Genomic DNA, 16,004 nt, shown 5'->3' on the forward strand with positions numbered 1-16,004 from the left:
CCCACAGTCAGTGATGGTGTGGGGTGCCATGTCAGCTGCTGGTGTTGGTCCACTGTGTTTCATCAAGGGCAGGGTCAATGCAGCTAGCTATCAGGAGATTTTGGAGCACTTCATGCTTCCATCGGCTGAAATGCTTTATGGAGATGAAGATTTCATTTTTCAGCACGACCTGGCACCTGCTCACAGTGCCAAAACCACTGGTAAATGGTTTACTGACCATGGTATTACTGTGCTCAATTGGCCTGCCAACTCTCCTGACCTGAACCCAATAGAGAATCTGTGGGATATTGTGAAGAGAAAGTTGAGAGACGCAAGACCCAACACTCTGGATGAGCTTAAGGCCGCTATTGAAGCATCCTGGGCCTCTATAACATCTCAGCAGTGTCACAGGCTGATTGCCTCCATGCCACGCCGCATTGAAGCAGTCATTTCTGCCAAAGGATTCCCGACCAAGTATTGAGTGCATAACTGAACATTATTATTTGATGGTTTTTTTGTTTGTTATTAAAAAACACTTTTATTTGATTGGACGGGTGAAATATGCTAATTTATTGAGACAGGTTTTTTGGGTTATCAGGAGTTGTATGCCAAAATCATCAGTATTAAAACAATAAAAGACCTGACAAATTTCAGTTGGTGGATAATGAATCTATAATATATGAAAGTTTAATTGTAATCATTACATTATGGTAAATAATGAAATTTTACACTATATGCTAATTTTTTGAGAAGGACCTGTATACTCCACTCATTTATATATAGATTTCTCAGCCAAATTATATCCCTTTAGCGCGGTATCATCCTGTTTTATCTTTATTATTTATTTATATTGACAGCCCTGGCATCTGGCTGTTTTGATACCAGCAGCAAAGGGTATCTTTTCTACTGGTAGCGCTGGTGTTTTCTTTTGTTATATTTACTCTGGACTCAGTTTGGCCTGTCTTCAGCGGTTTCCGTCAAGTCAGAAGTGCACAAAACTGTGACCAACTGCATATTTATGCAAACTTAAAAAGACGGCCACCAAAAGATGACAGGTCAGACGGCGTCCACAGTGCCTCCATCTGCCTCATTATAGGGAATCTTTCTCCGAGGGTGCCGTCTGATTCATGTATTTCAGAGATTTGCACGGAAATCCCGGTGTAAGCACACAGCGCAGAGAGCAGGATATATGTGAGCAGTGCCTTACTGCGATCTTTGGGAGGCAGAATAACCAAATCAAAGAAGAATTGGTTTTATTTATTTTATAAGCCATTCCTCATGTGGTATAAGTGATTAGACGACTTTATTCTTCGGTTTGGTGCGATACCAGATTTACATCGGGTTTTTAGGTTTTGCTGTTGTCACGCACTAAAAGATGCTTTTTTTTGTGCAAAAAATAGTTTTTGCATCACCATATTTTGAAAACGATAATTTTTCCATATTTCACCTGACAGTCATGTGAGAGCTTGTTTTTTGCGGGACAAGTTGACATTTTTATTGGTACCATTTTTCTGGCACATAGCTTTTTGATCGCTTTCTATTCCGATTTTTGGGAGGCAGAATGAAATATATATATTTTTTTATTTTTAAAGAATAGTTCCTCTGAAAACTATGAGTAAATGACAGGATTACTCTATGTAAAAGCTAATGTTAAAAATCGCATTGCACTCGGATCACATTTACATGTAAATCGGATATCATTCGGGTGCTAGGTGATAAAAATCGCATGACACCTGTCCCACTTTTCTGGACAGATATCGGACAGTTTTATTTATTTATTTATTTTACAGTGATGTGTATCCACCCTTACCTTTTATGCTGTTCCTTGTAAATAGGACCCCTAGATCAGCAGGAATGGAGTCAAAGCCACAGCTGCCCACAACATATACCCCTCTGTCTGCAGCCTGCCTGTCATACTTCATGTGCATTGATTCAAGAAACTGGGAAGAAAACCATACAGTATAATTACTACAAAGGAATATCACAATAGGACGAAAATGCCAAAAAGATAGTAAATATCAGGACAATAGGGCCACATGGATATAATGGCAAGCAGTATGTGATCTATATACACATGCACTGCATTCAGTTGTGATTTATACCCATATTTTATATATATATATATATATATATATATATATATATATATATATATATATATATATATATATATATATATATATATATATATATATATATATATACACACGCAATAATTTAAACGTTTGCTTTGAATGCTGACAGATGGTATTACATAAAGGGAACCTGCAGGTCCCCATACCCTCCAATCCACCAGCATTAGACTACTTGTTACTAAATACCCTGCTTAACCTGCCCTTTACAGTGTTTAACACCTAGATCCATGTTTAAATTTATTTTTTTTAAAGTCTTTCTAAACTGCCTTCCTCACTTCTGGACATGCGCAGTATGCCTCTGAACCCAGAAAGGTTACACCAAGCTTCAAAGGAGCTATGATGTGTGTGAAAAAAGCCACGTGCATGAGCATGCTCTACAGGATGCTGGCAATGATGCCACAATGGTAGTGTCCACGGGGGAGTGATGACATGCTGTGCAGGGCGACTAGTCTGGGGAAACTAAAGCCACATCTACTAGTCAAAGGCCTAATTAGCATAGAAAACACACAGTTTATTAAGCCTTTTCTAAACGTGGGTCTAGGTGTTAAACTCTATAGAGGGCTGTTCAGGCAGCAAATGCTAATGGATTGGGATGGCATGGGGGACATGCCAAGTTCGCTTTACAGAGAACCTGTCACTCAATCCATGCTGGCCAAATTGCGTGCTGCATGAATTGGAATCTGGCTGCACAATTTCATCCTGGTACATGTTAATCTGAAACGCTTTTGGTTTTCAGAGAAAACACAGTTTGACCATCTGATTGAAGCATAAGACAAGACATAAGGCGTCCGCTATGGTCCTCGACCGGTGATTGACAGGTCTCCCCCATGTTTGTACATAGTGAGAGATTTATCATCTGGAGCGGCATGGGGAGAATCACACAGTGGACTCATCTGGTCTCTCCTATGGTCTCCAGTCAGCTCCTCAAACTAAGCACTGAAGCGTTTCACAGTAAAGCATATCAGGCTGTGATCGTGAAACCAGGCTCTGATTCATGCTGCCCGTGGTTTGGCCAACATAAATAGACTGACAGGTTCCCTTTAAGGCTCATTTAGACAAGGTGATATCAGGAACAAGCAATTGTGTAAATATGACTAATTACCTAGTGAATGAGCAAAACATTAATATCGTTAATGGCAGCACAATGTCCGATGTACTGCTGATAACAATATTAACAATTGTTCTGTATGCAAAGAATTTAGGTCGGACTGCCTAAATTTACTGAGACAGGACAGGTTGAAATACCAGTTCCAAGCTGGATGCAGACAGACCACAATGTTATGAAAGGGAGGTTGTAAAATACTGATTTGGATCCACTCATACACCTATGATTCATAGATCGGGTGGATGCCTAGTATTCTACTGGAATCAAAGTAGAAAATCTGAAGAGCAAAAAAAAACAAAGCGCATAAAGGGTCTCAACTGGTTAAAAACATAGGGTGCTCCGGGAGAGGTACGCTCACATCATTTTATTGCAACTAAGCAACATGTAAAAAGTATGGATCAGCTGCTGCAGGACATGGGTTCCGAGACCAAGGATAATGGTGAAACCAGGTGTATGTGTCCAAATCTTCGCTGCTGTTAAAGATGGATGGCAGACGATATTCTTCAAACCCCGATCTTGTCCTGCATGACCTCGAAACACATTGACTAGTAACCAGTTTTGAATAAAGCTTTGAAGAATATCGTCTACCATCCATCTTTATCAGCAGCGCAGATTTGGACAAACACACCCGGTTTCACCAGTATTCTACATGCACACAGATAAGGCTTTGCGTGGTGTTATGCACCATGTTGGCTTATAGCCTATCAATAAGGGCACGCTCACACCAGCCTATAAATCGGACTAGTGATATTCAACATTTGTTATTTATTTATTTTTTTTATCGGATATCACTCAGACATCTTATTCAAAATAGCATTGCTAATGCACGTGTCACAATCCATTTTTGGATTCGTGACAGCTCTGCCCCAGCTTTAATTTAAATGTTGTTTTTTGCTTTCATAACAGCAAGGGTTAATGTCAGTTTCCTTGCTGGAAGCTGCTTTGTTGCTGGTCAGCTGATGTGGGCGGTGACTACTCCCACCATCATTTAAATAGCCATATGACGCATCAGCTGACTGTTGGTAATAGAGATTTCTATGTATGCCAGCCTTGGAGTTGCAGCCCTCTGTTGTCAGTGCTGAATCTGCTACTTCTGTGGAGTTTGGGGTCCTGTTTCCATATCCTCTGTGGCGTGGAGCTTGGCAGCAGAGCCAGGAGCTAAGTTGCTTTATTACATACCTTGTCTGTCTCGTGCTTGTCACAATCCCCCGTGTTTGTACTATCTGCAGCGGTGAGGTTAGCGTACTTGCTGGCCAGTGCACTTGCTAGGGTTTAGTGAGGTGACAGCAAGGGACAGGTATGTGACGGTGGCAGGGAGGGGGAAGGACCCACATAGGGCATTAGGGGAGAGGGATAGGCACAGGCTGAGTTAGGCGGTGCCCCATCCCTCGTTCCCTACTATTAGGGCCTTCCTCCCCCTTTTCCCATCCCATTGTTGGGGTTTGTTAAGTCTGACCCCTTGTGGTTGTGACAGCATATATATATATATATATATATATATAACAGACACCGTCTGTGACATAAATAGCACTATGCTGCGATTTCTTTTTTAAATTGGATGCCACTGACCCACTCAAGTCAATGCATGCGTGGAAAACAAACTGCACTCGGATGACATCCAAGTACAGTCCAATTTACGCAGACTCGCAGAATGTAAAAGATGAAGACATTTTGTTCTCCATCTTCTCCTCAGAGTGCTCAGATTCTCTCATCTGACACTATGTTGGCACTCTAATAAAACTCTGATCATACTCTGCTCAGAGTGTCATTTGCATAATCTATGACCATCTGTACTTACCCTAACCTCCATACATGCTGGCTGGCCAGAACCTTACAATGTGCCATACAAATTACTAATCCCTCATTCTCCAGCAACTGAACTGATTTATGGATGAGACAATACAAAGCATGTTTCTTTTTTATTAGCAGAAAAAAAGGGGCCATTTATTTTTTTCTCTTTAGTCCCCATGGGAGATTTGAACCTAGGATGGTTTAATTGCTTGTACTATATAGTTACATGGGTTGAAAAAAAGACCTAGGTCCATCAAATTCAACCTTCCTCCACCAATTGTACTGCAATACTTCAGTGTATAATGTAAACCATGGGATCCTATGAAGTCCATCACTATCTGAAGAAGCCACATGAAACGCAAGTTGGAAAGTGGGGCGGAGGGACAGTGTGATTCCTATATCACATTTGGGTTACTACTTTAGATTTTTTTATTTATTTGATTCATACCGCCTTTCCATAACCATTTACAATAATTATGTTCTCACTATATATGCATTTTTATTCTACAATCCCTTGGGTACTATTCCCTACCTATGACTTATCACTGGTTAGGCTTCTTTCACACTTCAGTTGTTTGGCGTCAGTCACTTCCGACATAGTGACGGATCGACGGATCCGTCACAATTGTTGAGAAAACGGTTCCAACGGATCAGTTTTTTTGACGGATCCGTTACTTGGTGTTTGTCTGGGAAAAGTATCTACTTTTTGGAGCATGCGCAATTAAAAAGCGGATTGAGGCGACGGATCCGCCGAAATGACGGTCGCCCATAGGATCCGCCGCGAACCGTCATTTCGGCGTTGACAAAAAATGTTTCAATGTCCGTCTATGTCTAGGCATGACGGATGGAACGGACGACCATCCGTCACAATCCGACGCCAATGCAAGTCTATGGGAAAATAACGGATCCGCCAAAAAAAATGACGGATCCGTTATTTGAGGAAACTGGCGGTTTTAGACTGACGCCAAACAACTGAAGTGTGAAAGAGGCCTTAGATCATATAAATTAACTTATTTTTTGTAACATCAGTTCTCATGCAGTTTCTCCTCTACTCTGCATCTTATATTACGTTTTTCTAATCTTTATGCGATTTGTGTTTATCTTTCTGGATTGTCAATTTGACACCAGTAAAATATTCTATTTTCAAAACAATTTCATTTTTATCACGTATTGCAACTAAGCAAGGATTGTGGAATTATTTATATTAGTTTATGGGACTGTCGCTGGGCTTCACAGCAGTAAAAAAAACACCAGTACACAGGCAGATACTGTATGCTTCCTGTCCAAGGCCTCCAAACAATTGCACTAACCAAAGTGCAGCGGACCCAAGTTAAGATGGCAAATACACAGGTGCAATAATACCGATAAGGCAGCCACCCTACAATCAGGAATTGGCCGCTTGGTGCACCTGTGCAAACAAATAGTCTGTATGTGGCGTGTTCACACAGGAATGCAAAGTATATGGCTCAGAGCCTATTAATGACGCCATCTTAACTTGGGTCCGCTGCACCTTGGTTAGTGCAATTGTTTGGAGGCCTTGGACAGGTAAGCATCTCTGCCTGTGTACTGGTGTTTTTTTGTCTAGAATAGTGGAGGTCTTTCCTCTTATGGTGTTTTTTTTGCTTCTCAGCAGTACCAATACGGCAGCCATGGGGCGTTTAGAGGGTCCCGACTGACACGGTAACTATTGGTCCCACTTAGAGGGGGCAACAGCTTCATTAAAATCCTGCTACATGAGAGTGACAGAGGCATCTACACAGTTAGGGTATGTGCACACGTTGCGGATTGCATTGTGGATTTTTCCACGCGGATTCTGCACCCAGCGTTTTACCTGCGGATTCCCTGAAGATTTTTTCTGGATTCTGGGCGGATTTCACCTGCATTTTTACACCTGCGGATTCCTATTATGGAATAGGTGTAAAACGCTGCGGAACCTGCACAAAGAATTGACATGCTGCGGAATAAACACCTGCGTTCCTGCGTGGAATTTTCCGCCGCATGTGCACTGCGGATTTGGTTTTCCATAGGTTTACATGGTCCTGTACAATGCATGGAAAACTGTTTTAGATCCGCAGGGCCAAATCCGCTGCGGATCCGCAGCCAAATCCGCAACGTGTGCACATACCCTTAGGCCGGGATCACACATGCGAGAAATACGGCAGAGTCTCGCATGTTAATCCCCGGCATTGCCGCCGTCATTCAGGAGCGGAGTGTGCGGCTCCATGTATTGCTATGCGACCGCATGCTCCGCTCCTGAGTGACGGCGGCAATGCCGGGGATTAACATGCGAGACTCTGCCGTATTTCTCGCATGTGTGATCCCGGCCTTAGACTACAGCGATTGCAGAGAGTTTCTGCTGATAAGAGACATGCCGGCTGTGGATGGAATGGTAGTGCGGATGTCTACACAGCCTTTTTCTTGGAATTGATGAGGGTGCCAGGAGGTTGACAAGTATAAGTGTTATATGGTTATAGATGAAAATAATCTTTAAACACAGAAACTAAAGAATAATAAAAATAATGTAATAACTACAAGCACATAAACCATTATTTGTGTATTAAGTGAATGAAAACTTACTTTGGGTTCTCCACTGATATCAACAAAGTGAGCTCCATTTTCAACGCAGGCCTTCACCACAGGTTCGCCATAAAATCTGTACTAATACAATGCACATTCAGAAGACAAGTCAGTCATTGTGAAGAAGGTTTAACTAGAAAACTTAAGCAGCAATTATTATTCACAAATGGTAATATACATCATAATGTGAGCCCTTTATAACATAAAAAGATTGGCCGGCATTGCTTTTGCTAGTTGCACACTGTAACTAGATCAGGGGGCTTTGCGTCATCTCTCACAGACATGATGGGTCATTCTGTACAGAGCTGCCATCACCCCTCACCTACACTAACTGCATGCTTGCAGTCCAGGTGAGAGTTGTGGAGGCGTCTCAGGGTAAAACATTTCACAATCAGCATAGACTTTATTACAGACCAACATCTGCACCATGGACTTCCAGTAAGTGGGAGAACTTTGCTCTGCAGCGTTATCTCTAATCAACTGATAACAATTACAAAACTCCACAAATATGAGGCAGGTTTATCATTTATATAGTGGGTAAGAGCCAATTGGCACTTACAATATGCTAAATAGTAGTCTGCCCTTAGACTTCTTTCGATAAGGGCTAATTAAGACGAGAGTAGGGGCATGTGCTGTCTGAGTAAAGATTGCACAGCACACTGACCAATGTAACTCAACAGGGCCGGTGAGATGACAGTTTTTCACACAGACCAAATGTCCGTGTGGAGGGTGAAAAATTTTTTTTTTCAAATCCCACACAAAACATCCCTGTGTAGCACCTGATCTTTATGGGTTAAATTATCTTAAGGATCGGTATTGATCATGTATATTTTTGAAAACCGATCACACACGGATGACAACAAAGATGAAAATTGACCAAGTTGTCTGGATGAAACTCGGAAGATTTTTCACAGCACTGGATAATACACTTTACACTGGAGAACACATACCTTTCTACTTACTGATCATGGTACAACTGAAAGCAGATTTTACATATTCACGTTAATTAGGTTGCAAGTGCCCAGGAAGCAGAGCTCTGACTGCTGTCACTGCAGCTGTCCCCAACAGCTTACCACTAGTTCAGGAGCTAGTGCTTTCCACTGTCCTCGTGCCCACTTCTGAAATCCTGCGCGTGCACTGTTCATATCCAGCCCAATCATGGGGTTTCAGAGGCAGGCATGTCCACAATAGACAGTGCTGCCCTGCTTTGGTGACTACAGCCAGTACTTTGAACAGCAACTAGAATTGTATGTTCTTAAGGTAAGGGTCAATTGGGACAGTTCTAAAATTTACAGGGGTACAATACAAGGGTGACTGCTGTCATCACTACGTTTTGCACTTGCAATAGCACCTTTAGAATCAGAAGGCATCCAGGGATAAAAGGTTTAAAAAATGATAATAAGGTAGAAAGAAATGTTCTGTACGCCGACAACCTGTATTTGTTAATTCTAATATTTTCCTTCCAATTATAATGGAAATAAGAAATAAATATAAATAAATACATAATTTAGGCAAGTGGTTCCTAAGGCTCTATATCCTATATACACTGCACAACGTCACCATTTGGATCTCCAAATCTTGGTTCAGGAAATTCATGACATCTTTAGAGATCTGGTATGGAAAAAGAGGAATCTAGAATTAAACCTGAAAAGCTATAGATCAGGGGGGGATTAGCGTGGCTGCATACATGAGGGCAATTTTTGGCCTCCCAATTTCAGCATTTTAAAGGATGGGTTCTTAAGGGACAAAGATGGAGGGGCGCTAGTGTTGAAATATGTTGGGGGAACTCACAACTTGCAGGAACTCTTGGAATCCCATAAATTTAAAGCAAACTTAATATTCTACCCCACTCTACTCATGATACATAAAATCTAGTGGACTTGTAAAAAGTGGTGGGGAATACGAGGTTGCTCCCAGTATACTCCTATTTGGAATAACCATGGTTTGAGGAAATTACAGCATTTGGAGGGGGTTCAGGGAATAGAAAAGGCAGGGTTTGGAATATCTGTACCAATTATATCTTGGTGGCCATTTCTGCCCTTTTGAATATCTGAAGCAGGAGTTCACTTTTCACAATTCTGATTTCTTCAAATACTTACAACCAAGGCATGCAATAAGATCCCAGGAAACCATATCTCACCTCACTATCTCATCAAATGGACAACTAGACTTTTTAGTACAAGCTAAAAATTACTAAAAGCATTATTTCTTTATTATTTAACTCACTTATTAAAAAAAATTGGGTGACCCCAGGTTGTCCACTACAGTGTATTATGTCCCCACAGATTTAACCTTGTAAAGAAGTATTTTTGCAAATACCTCTTGTTGCCATCTATGCCTGTGAGGTGCGCCATTGCTGACCGCTCACTCGGCATCATGTGACACCATCTGCAGCCTCCGTTGATGTCATGTCAAGTTCCCTATCTCCTGCATTTCCCCGGGCGAGACCCAGTTGCGCATACCCCTCCTGACTGACTGGGCTATGAATGGTGTTTCACTTCACATCACAGCCCAGTCAATCATGAGGAGTGTGCGCAACTGGGTCTCGCCCGGGGAAATGCAGGAGATCCGGAACTTGACATCAGCAGATGGCTGCAGCCGGGATCACGTGATGCCGAGTGAGCAGTCAGCAATAGCGCCCCTCACAGGTACAGATGACAACAAGAGCCACTTACAAAAATACTTTTTTACAAGGTAGCACGTGGTTAGTACTGCAGCCTTGCAGCGCTGAAGTCCTGGGTTCAATTCCCACCAAGGGCAACATCTGCAAGGAGTTTGCATGTTCTCCTCGTGTTTGCGTGGGTTTCCTCCGGGTACTCTGGTTTCCTCCCACATTCCAAAGACATATCGATAGAGAAATTAGATTGTGAGCCGCATCGGGGACAGTGATGATAATGTGTGCAAAAAACTAAAGCGCTGCAGAATGTTGGTGCTATATAGATTATTTTTAAAGTTTAAATTGGTAGGGGCATTATAGAATGTAGTAGACAACCTCTTTAAAGCTAACTGGGAAAGAGATGTTGGCTACTCCACGCTGCGGCGTAAAGTGGGCAGACTTAATACATATGTTTTGGTCATGGTCGCTGTTAACCGCGTTATGTCAAAGTGTTGCTATACTAATGGAGGTTTATCATATTCAAATCCCACTAAGGCTACTTCCGTCACGCATAATCAGGCGGCGGGACGGATTGCTGGATCCGGCGCAATTAGTGTAAAAACTGTACAGTAATGCATTGCGGCAATGACCTGTGATGACGTAGCTGTCTCGCGAGACGGCATGTCATCTGGGGTCATTGCCGCTATGCATTACTGGGACCAGGAGCATTGCGAACAGCGGGAAGGCTGCGGGGGATGCCGGAAGGTGAGAATATCACGATTTTTTATTTTTATTATTTTTTACATTTTATCTTTTTACTATTGATGCTGCATAGACATAATAAAAAGAGAGAGAGAGAACAGGGCATGCGCAGTTTGGAGGCAGGACTCCGGCATTGTATATTGTCATGTGGCGCATACGGCTCCCATAGGCGCCCATTGTCAGAAAAGCCTGACGGCGCCGATTCCGACGCCATCAGGTTTTTCGCCGCAACAAAAAAAGTTCCTCTGGACGTTTTCTCCAGCCGCCGGACTGGCAATTTTTGCCAGATCTGGCAAAAAACGGATGAAACGTTGGGACATCAGGCACAATCCGGCGCTAATACAACTCTATGAGAAAAATTGATCCGGCGGAAAAAAAAATACGGATACGTTTTTTGAAAATTCGCCGGATTGTGCCTGATGCAAAAAAACTGATGTGTGAAAGTAGCCTAAGGCTTGAGTTATGCTATCTTATTGCATCCAATGCGAGAGCAATGCGAGTGCAATGCGTCTGTGCCCCGAGCCTCTCGCAGAGAGCGGATCAGAGCACAGCTGCGGAGGAGGCGGAGAAACTAATTTCTCCATCTCCTCCATTGCCAGGGTCAGCGTTTAACGCACATCACTCTGATGATATCCAAGTGATGTGAGCTGTCTCACTCGTACCCATAGGCTTATATGGGTGCGAGTGAGCTGAGAGTTGGCCGAGTGGAAAACGGACGATTTTTTTTATCGCATTGCACTCGTCCGTTTTAGTCGCCAGTGTGACCCCGGCCTTAGTCCTAAATCCTGTATCTTGGGACTGGTGAGGGACGCCAGAGATTCCTGTCCAATTCAGTTGGACATATCCAAAATATTGCATCACACTAGGAAATCTATTGCTAAACATTGTATGGCAAGTGCTCCTCCATTCATCGATGAAGTAATAAAATATCTGAAACATACAATTTATATGAAGAAAAAAGAGATGTATATCAAAAGGGGAGCTACTGCCAACTTTGGGCAACAATGGGGAAACTGGATCAGATATTCTGCAGTAGTGTTAAGGGAATTGGCAAATGATGAGATTTTCAATTTACTAATACTTTAACGAACATATTTTAGATGGTTCTCTGGGTAATGTATTGTTTGTTGTACACTGGAAGGGGAAGGGTCTGGGCAGATGTTTGGGGGTAGGGAGATGTTTGGGGGTGAAAAATCTATATGTGAACAATAGTGGGATATGTGGGTTCAAAAATTGTTCTGAAATGTATTTTGCCAGTTTTAATAAAAAAAACTTTTTTTCCATTCAAAATGAAAGAATGGCCATGTTCTCTTATGCTTGTCGTTAGTTTGGATAGGGTAAAATCTGCTGACCAACTCCCTAGTACTACATTACAGGGCTGGGTAGCCCACTGCCAATTTTTGTAGTCAGTTTGATTTTTATTAGCAAGAAATTTCATAGATATCATTAGTACCCTCCCAGAAACCCCCATTTAGGATCAAATACGAGAGATGTGTAGTTTTCTTCTTAAATCAGTTTTTTTCCCCTTCTCCCATTTCCCCCTTCACCCACAGATAGTATATATCAGCAGGTCCTATGTGCTCTATCCAAAATGTATAAAACCTTGTGTTCCCAGGACAGAGGAATTACTTCCGGCAGCAAAGCAACCGCCTATTGCGGAGACAAAGTGTTCATTATTATATTTTTTTTTTCCCTTCAAACTTGAGGACTTTCAGCCTAAGGACAAAGGGCACAAAGTCTTAGAACTCCTAACTGAACATTGTACAGCCCTATTGTAAATACCTGTAGTAGAGAAGAATATAGATGAAAAGTCTGATGGAGCAGGTCACAGTGTGTAGGTATACAGCGGTAGATTAGAGGCTAAGTGTACCTTTATGGCAGCCTCATTATGGCTCAGAACTGCATTATCAGGTCACTGCAATAAATATTATCAGTGAATGTCTAGAACAAGGGTGGCCAATTTATTTTCCCCAGAGAACACGTGAGAGACTGATATCAGAAGATACAGATACTGTTGAAATCAAGACAATGGGGGCTGAAAAGTACGGGCTTCCCAAAGTCACAGGCGTCAAGTCACAGGTTCAGAAGTTCTGCCTGTCCTGATCCAGGAATATCCAAGGGACGAATGTAGCCCGCGGGCCGCAGTTTGCCCAGACCTGTACTAGAACTATCAATATAACACCTTCATAAGGATATGCTAGTCAATGCAATTACATCAGCAAAATAGCCTCAAACTGCCAAACAGGAGAGGTAAGAAACAAGCAGTGTCCGGTCTGTGGAGTCACATAGGGTGCCAAGCCAATCAGTAACACTGAGATTGAGCATCTGATGCAATTTATCCCTGAGGGCTCATCGACTCTCCTAGATGTCAGGGGAACAGGATTAGGCAGTCAAATTTAAACATGTCCAATATTTTTGTTCTCTAAAGGAAATGGCTGCTGTTGGATTAGCCCCCAATCCCTACTGAGAACACATGTACTCTTGGCTTGGATGATGATGCATGTGGGTGAATACAGGAGGAATAGCAGCAGGTAAGACGAATATTAGCTAACAGCTTTCTAAAAACTACGGTAACAGAATCCTGCGCCTGCACGCCCTCCACAATACGAACCTCTTCCTCCCTTCTGTGGGCACTGCATTCTTCTGCGTCAGCGACTTCCTCTTCAGTGACCTCTGATGTGCGCGCCGATAAGGTTCTCTCCCCACTTCCTCCCTGCATAGTCATTGCTATGTACACATGGTTCCTAGCGATGACTTTGCAGGGTTGAAGTGGGGAGAGCCTATTATCAGCATGCACGCCGGAGGTCACAGCGACTCGCCGATGCCTGCGCAGAACACCCCTGAATGCAGCGCCCATAGAAGAGAGGAAGAGTATTGTGGAGGGAGTGCTGGGCGCAGGGGCAGGATTCTTGGGCCACAATTGACGTACATGGGAGAGGGGATATTTTTACAATGAAGATAGGAGGCAGGATTTCTTCCAGGCACCGCACTCCCCAGAGCCTGGAAGAAATCATTAGCATAAAGACCAAATATAGCATTTCTCAACAACAAGACTGGTAATATGAGGCATAGAGGAAAGACTGGTTTAACATTTCCATTACCTGCATGTCCATATTAACACATTATATACATCCCAGGGGTGACAGATTCCCTTAAAAGAGGCATTCTGGTTAAAGCAAGACATGACCTGTCCATAGAATTAGAAAGATAACTAAAATTGGTAGGAGTCCCATTGTTGGGATCCCCTTTGCTAGCCAGTATGGAAACTGCAAATAACGCAAACACTAAGCCTCCATTCAAAACCTATGGCACAGAAATTGTCCACACTGGACTCTGCACCCATGCCATAGACATTAATGTACTGTCAAATGCAAGCACAATCTGATTCTGCCGTCAACTCTTTGCTTTCAACCATGGGACCCACAATGATGTAAGCGATATCACCTATCCAGTAGATAGGCGATGATTTGCTAATTCTGAAATACCTCTTTAAAAATAAGCATTAGTCTCCGTGTGAATTTGCCAGAACAATGGATACAGTATATGGCGAGAACCCTCCTAAAAGTGGCTCAGACGCAAGTGTGAAAACGAAGTCAAGGTTGATTTCTCATTTGGCGACTTCTTTGTTTTTGTTGCTAAACCTGTAAAAAAAATACACAAAAAAAAGAACTACAATAAAATACAATGCAGCGAGGGGCCCTGATATGCTTAAAAGCAGCTACTAAAGTTAAAAAACTGACAAAAATTGATTGGCATCAAAGTGAGCACTGGAGGGTGTTGTTGAAAGGGTTAAATGACTTTGGGCCACCTATCTCACACATAGATCAAGGTGCTTCACAACAAATTCAGGTCACTCTAGTCTGGCCCAAATAGCTTCTGGACATCAGAACTGGCAGCAAAGTGGACAGTCCATTTTAATTATTTGAATAATTAAGTGGTGTTTTTGAGGGGTTTAGTAACTTTGGGACACTGACCTCACAACAGCATTACATACGGTACATAGTACGCCCACTCTGATGCCCAGAACACATTTGGGCCAAGATTAAAGTGACCTGAATTTGATGCGGGTCATCACTATCTGTGTATTGGTGGTGTGAGATCAGTTGCCCAAAGTCATTTAACCCCTCAAAAACACCAACTACTTACTCAAATCTGTGAAAATTGTCTATTTGCCAGTTTTGATGCCCATTCAAATGCTCAGAACACATTTGGGCCAGGCTAGAGTGACCTGAATTTGATGTGGGACACCCTGATCTATCACTTTGATGCTCATTTTTGTGCCAGTTTTATGACTTCTGAATAAGCTCCAAAAGTAGCTACAAATCACAAGCGCTTGCTGCTTGTAATTTTTTTTATATTTGCCATTAAACCTGTAAAAGACAGAAGGTAAAAAAAAAGAAGTTAATAAGAAACAAAAACCTCAGAATCTTAGTGTGAACCTAGCCTAAAAGAATTGTTAAGTTTGTGCAATCTGTATATAACCTACACTGGATCAAAATATACAGTGTAGAGCTGAAAACTGCTGTTCACAAACGATCTCCATCAAACTTCACTGAGCTCAAGCTGTTTGCCAAGGAAGAATGGGCAAGAATTTCAGTCTCTCGATGTACAAAACTGATAAAAACATACCTCAAGCAACTTGCAGCTGTAATCGCAGCAAAAAGTGGCGCAACAAAGTATTAAGTTAAAGTGGCCGAATAATATTGCACGCCCCACTTTTCAGTTTTTGAATTTCCACAAAAATTTAAAATAACCAATAAATTTCGTTCAGCTTCACAATTGTGTTCCACTTGTTGTTGATTCTTCACCAAAAATTTACATTTGGTATCTTTGAAGCATGATATGTGGGAAAAGGTTGAAAAGTTCCAGGGGGGGTGAATACTTTCGCAAGGCACTGTATCTACTGATCAGGACTATGTGCTGGTTTGCCGTCTGAGAGAACTTAAAATAATTACGGGTTAAAACATAGTATGTGATAGCAAGTTGTAGATGTTTAATTTTTAATTTACTTAAAATTAGGAACCCATCTAGGTCACTCATTTAAAGGGAACCTGTCAAT

At 42.1% G+C, this 16,004-nt stretch overlaps 1 protein-coding gene across 1 annotated transcript in view; it reads right to left on the bottom strand.

The window, feature by feature from the left end:
- LOC143804800 (saccharopine dehydrogenase-like oxidoreductase) overlaps positions 1 to 16,004 on the bottom strand; it is a 105,683-nt gene that overhangs the window by 73,396 nt on the left and 16,283 nt on the right. Inside the window, exons 3-4 of the mRNA XM_077283256.1 lie at positions 7,588 to 7,668; positions 1,790 to 1,919 (exon numbers count right to left, since the gene is read on the bottom strand). Coding sequence (XP_077139371.1) covers positions 1,790 to 1,919; positions 7,588 to 7,668 — 211 coding nt within the window. The remainder of the gene's footprint in view (positions 1 to 1,789; positions 1,920 to 7,587; positions 7,669 to 16,004) is intronic.

Source organism: Ranitomeya variabilis, chromosome 2, assembly GCF_051348905.1.
Source record: "Ranitomeya variabilis isolate aRanVar5 chromosome 2, aRanVar5.hap1, whole genome shotgun sequence".
Taxonomy (NCBI): domain Eukaryota; kingdom Metazoa; phylum Chordata; class Amphibia; order Anura; family Dendrobatidae; genus Ranitomeya; species Ranitomeya variabilis.